The 5,547-nt window shown below is 36.5% G+C and overlaps 1 protein-coding gene across 1 annotated transcript; it reads right to left on the bottom strand.

The window, feature by feature from the left end:
- Window positions 1-352: 352 nt before the first annotated feature.
- On the bottom strand, window positions 353-1,433 carry LOC149009798 (putative F-box protein PP2-B12). The gene is made up of 3 exons (XM_089164142.1): window positions 1,149-1,433; window positions 920-1,038; window positions 353-806 (listed from the first exon to the last, which is right to left on the bottom strand). Exons 1-3 carry the CDS (start codon window positions 1,422-1,424, stop codon window positions 353-355), a joined length of 849 nt encoding a protein of 282 aa, XP_089020268.1. The 5' UTR covers window positions 1,425-1,433.
- Window positions 1,434-5,547: the final 4,114 nt, after the last annotated feature.

Raw genomic sequence — 5,547 nt, 5'->3', positions numbered from 1 at the left:
CTTGCCGCAGAGAGAACCGGGTTTTTAAATGAGAAATTTATTTATGTATACATTTTCCTTTTTTTTTTTTTTTTTTTTCCTTTTTCTTGTAGGATGTTTACTCAGTATGTTAGTATAAAAATGAAGGAAGAGAAAATGTCATTAAGTATCAATCCACATAAGCAAGGCCAAACCAAACTATTATGAATGTAACGAAGAGGGAAAGTCATATTAGAATTTAACTTCGTGTGTAGAATTATTATTTTTTTATATTATATTTTATTTAAAGATAATGAAATTTCACACCAGAAATAAGTTTGATTGGGATTTTCTTGCTGTGATGTAGGCTTCTCAATGAATGACACATTTTATTCTATTGATTCTTTTTGGGCCTGAGTTCAATGCCTTCTATGGGGAAACCAGGTTTCCAGTAAAGACGCTTGACCACCATGAGACTCGTCTCCACCTGCCCATCTTCACCACCTTCATTGAAGAACTCACCCATCTCTATCTCCAACCGCCCATCTTCTCTCTCCTTTGGTATTTGTCCCTGCTGTCGTGGATCTGCATCACGGCGGGCAATTTGCGCAGGAGTCAGACGGACAGTCTTCCACTCTCTCACCTCACCGTGACCCCTAACACCAGTGATCAATTTGACTGAGACTTCTGCATGAAGCCCTGCACGAAGCCTTAGTCCGTCGGACGCGCCACCAAACTGGAACATCAAATAAGCTCCGTACCTTGTGTTTGGAGACAGCAGTCGTGCTTCCATCCTCCCACGGAATTCAAGCCAATAAACATCCAAGCGCTCAGCCACTTCTGGAACCCTGTATTATATTAACATGTAGAGATATGAATCACATGAGTTACAAAACCCTATAGATATTTCGGTAAATTTCAATTCAAATAGGATAATTTTGAAGGTGTGAGAGAAAGAAACCTGGATTCAGGGTCGGTTCTCCATACCCAATACGCCGGCTCATCACCCCAGAGAGCGGAAAGCTCTTTTACGGGAATCAGATAACACTTCTTCCCACTGCATTTCTCTAATGAGAAGCTCTGCGATAACACAACCAACAGTAGCGTGTAGGGTTACCTATATATAGAAGCTATTAAACAAAATTGAATGAGAAATCATCGAGTGTGAGTGTGATGTGGTTAATTTTTACCCTGGGACCGTTATCGATGAGAAGGGGATTATCGGATAGATGGAGAAAAAGCTCCTTCTTTGACGCGGAATCAGGCACCGGCGGCGAAACAGCTGAGGATAGGATCTGGCCGATATCGGAAGGTAAGAACCTCTGCCAAACCCAATTAGAATCGGCCGCCGATCGGAAAATCTTACACACAACCGACGATCTGCACGCATCTGGAGGAGATGTGAGGGATAGAATGTTCGCGATACAACCTTCGGGAAGCTGGTCCAAGGTAAACCCTTGATCCATCGCGAACTCCTTTTTTTTCTTCTTCTTCTTCTTCGAAATCTGTCTCGACGTCACTTTTGTATCCACAGTAATGGAAGTGGAAAGAAAGAAACTTTCTTGCTTTGGACAACTGTTCTTCAGTTCTCGGCTGGTTAAGTAAATTAAATTCCACTAATGATATGATGTCAACTATTCAATAATAAAGGATTCAGGTAATTGAATCACAAGAATCGTTACTTTCTTATGCCTACTTGAAGTGTTTATATAGTTCTAATATCATAGTTAGATTTGAAATATAACTCTAAGAAGAGTTGTTTACGTGTTTCATCCTTAATAGAAGTTTTATCTTGATTGGACTCCCTTGGCATGATGGTCGGACTAGACTATGGTCAAACCGGACTGTAATACTATGATCAGGGTAATTGTTTCGAACTCGTTGGTCGGACCGGTCAAGATAGAATCACCATTTTAGTTATTAACATTGTCTGTTATGGTCAAATCAGAATGAGTAATGGTCGAACAGGCATTCATTCTGGGTTGAACACCGGTCTGACCAGACCACCATGACTCAAGCCGAACCCGGGTCAACTCGGATGATAAGACTAGAAATCACAATATTTAAGAGATGGAGTCCTTGTCAATCTCTCTCAAATACTGTTTGAGTAGAGTTCAATTAACGAAAGAGAGATATACTCCTGATACGACTCTAGACAAGGACTCCGCAGGCTATCGACCTATGAGAACTATTTCAAGACATATTATCACTGTCATAAGGTATGCGCTCTTAACTTATTCTATTAACTGAAATACTGAGGGATAGAGAAGTTGGTTTTTTTGTTCTGAGTGAACTAAGTTGTTCGTCGGAGACGATACTCGACCACACTGGTCGAGCATGTTTTTGCAAGTTCTAGCGATCGACCAGGAGAGACAGAATTCTGCAACAGCACTGTCTTTCATTTCTATTTTTTATTTTTTTTAAGATTTAAAAATTTTAATGACTTTCCTACTTAAAAATGAAAATTATTATTTTATTACAAAATTAAAGGGGAAAAAATTAACAGCATGGCGGTGACGAGAAACTGAGAATAACATTTATAAAATTCATAAATTCATTTGAGTAGATTAAATTTTAACTGTTGAATATTGTGAACGTTTCATTTTTATTTTTTTTTACTCATTCATATTACCTGTGTTAATTTTCAACTATCGCTCCAATTTAATTTTTTTTTTCAAGTTTTCTGCATTTCTATCTAAAATAAATTTTATCCTAAACATGTGTGTTCATACTCAAATCTAATTCAGAAGATAGAAAATTTTTTATTTGAATTTAATAAAAACGTTTAGATTTAACTTATGAATACATGTTGTTGTCTATAAAGAAATAGATAATTCATTTCCTTCTCAGAAATGGGGAGGATGAAAATTCTATTTAAAATGAATTTCAATTAAAAAAAAATTAACATAAACAAGATTAATAAAAATTAAGATAAATCTTTAATTTAATAATAAACAAGAGCTCACTAAGAGATTTCAATATAATGGCAAAATAAAGGTAGAAAAATTTATAATTGGTAATAACTAATAAAAGTGATGAATAGAAGAGATAAGGAAAGAGATAAGAACCGGATGCAATTGTAAAAGAATAGGTAAGAGAAAAAAAGAGGAAGAACAAGACATAGAGGAAGTGCTACCAAAATAAAATAAAATAAAAATATGTTGAAGAAGTAAGAGGAAAAAGAGAGTGATAAAGAGTAAAATCTAGCATGTGAAAGGAAAGAATGTAGGGGAGAAATAGTAGGAGGGAACGTAGGTTTAAAGCCCACTAAAAATGGGAAAATATTGTTAATGCAGGGTTGGTAGAGTGGTAAGATCCATATTTCTCAGTGGAAAGGTCATGGGCTCAACCCTTGTGGATGACAAACATCCCCCTGAGGATGTAAACAAGGTGCACGCAAGCTGGCCCGGATGAACCTTAGATAGATACCAAAAAAAAAAAAAAAAAAGGAAAAATATTGAACTTTCATTAATTATGTGTGAAAAAAATTCAGCAGTTGTGATTAATTCTAATAAAATCAGTGCTTGAAATGCAATACATCCAGAGTCCAATCAATTAATTATTAGTGATGTCTATCAGGGTTGGGACTTGGATTTGGCTTTGGTTTTTTGTCTTTTTGGTTGACCCTAAGCCTCAACACCTTCCTATTACGTCCTAGGTCAGTCTAGTGACATGATATGCACATAATTATATACAATTATATTTGGGTGTAGATGGAAGTGTGCTAAGTCTTGATCATTGAAGTTCTTAAGTATTCTTGTACTCTATTCTTCATGATCATCTTCATGTGCATCTTGGCATGGTCTTCATGTCCATCTTAGTATGGTCATCTTGACTTAGACTTCATGTCCATCTTTGCATGATCTTAGCTTAGGCTTGACTTAAGCATATGGCTTTGAATTGAAATTGATCCATTTGTTCTCATTTTGAAATAAAACAACACAACTTAATATAGCCATTAGTAATTCATTGTTTGTTATCATCAAAATCAATGGAGGCCGATGTGACAAATGCTGACATGACATTTTCCAACAATCTCCCCCTTTTTGATGATGACAAACACATGAATGATGGAAAGTATGAATGATCATTAATACCATTAGACATTCATTCATATGCATGTTATTTACATTTTTTTTTATTGTGAATTCTAATTCATGTTTGTTATCATCAAAACATATTGAACTCTAATTCATGTTTGTTATTCATAAAAACCTGGTGAAATAAAGGAAGTTGTTGCTCTCCTCGACCCTTGTAGGCAAGCACAAGGGAGTGTTGTTCGCTTCATTGAGGAAATAAAAACCATTTCCGGCGTTAATGGAAGGGTGATGTTTGTTCATCTTAGTAGAGAAGCAAACAAAGCTGCTAATTGGATGTCTAGGGTGCAACTTTGTCCCTTAGACCCATGGGCTTTCTTCCCAGATCCTCCAGCTGAATTAGAAAGAGTTCTCATGGTGGATAGAGTCTTGTTTAAGTTAAGTTTTTTGTTTGTTCCTTTGGGTTGTTTAGGGGGTCTTTGTACTGAAAAAAAGAAGAAAAAAAAAACAAAACTGGTAAACTCTAATTCGTGTTTAATATCATAAAAACCAATGGAGGCTATATGGCAAATGCTGACATAGCATTTTCCAACAATCTCTTTACCAAAAGATGTTTAGGGTGGCTCAGTTGGCAAAAGTCCAACGCTTCCATGTAGGAGGTCAGAGTTCGAATCCTCTCAGGATGGTGTGCGTAAACTGGTCTGGATGAAACTCATTTCCAAAAACAAGATGTTGGGCTTACTAATTAAACGATTGGCCTTTTTGAATACTAAAACCTCTAGGAGTTGGCCTTTTTTTTATTTCTTTTAAGTAAGAGTAGTTGGCGTTGCAATTGCTGTTGGAGATTATCAAACCGGCCGGTTCAACTGGTAGTTGGATAAGAGTGTGATCTAATCTTCAGTGCGGTCAATTTGACGACAAGGATAAAGAAGACACCATGTTGGATTAGGCTGATTTCGATATCCCTATTGTCTCACCAAATCTTCAAAACCTGAATTTTTGAATCTTAAGGTTAACCAAACAAGGGGTATGGACCGTTCGGTTAGGAAAAGCAAAACCTCATTTCCTAACTTACTTTCACCCCAAGAAAAACTCATTTCCTAACAGTCATTGTTTGAATATATTGATAGAAAACAATATTTTTTTACACGAGCTCCCCTTGTTTTTATTTCTGGAAATAAAACCCGACTTCTTGAACTGCTCCTTCCCCTCCCCCACAACTAAAGACCCTTCTACTTTAAAGTAGAACTTGGGTCTCAATAAGCATTTCATATCTTAGATCTGTTTTGGAGGATTGTTCCTTCTTTTATATTCCTAGGTCGATTAACTCTGTTGTAGACCACCTAGTAAGGAGGGCTTTGTCGCTTTCGAATGCGACTCAATGGCCTTTATCCACTCCTTGGTTGCAGAATTTATGTAACTCTGTATCCTTGGCTCAATCGTTTCAATAAATTAGACTTCACTACCAAAAAAAAAAAAAAAAACATTTCACATCAGAACGACGAAAATGTCCACTTCACGAATCATTTCACTACGGAATGAATGGGAACAA

The sequence above is a fragment of the Hakea prostrata genome, chromosome 7, assembly GCF_041222555.1.
Source record: "Hakea prostrata isolate BN-2017 chromosome 7, UWA_Hpros_2, whole genome shotgun sequence".
NCBI lineage: Eukaryota > Viridiplantae > Streptophyta > Magnoliopsida > Proteales > Proteaceae > Hakea > Hakea prostrata.
This window is presented reverse-complemented; position numbering and strand designations above follow the sequence as displayed.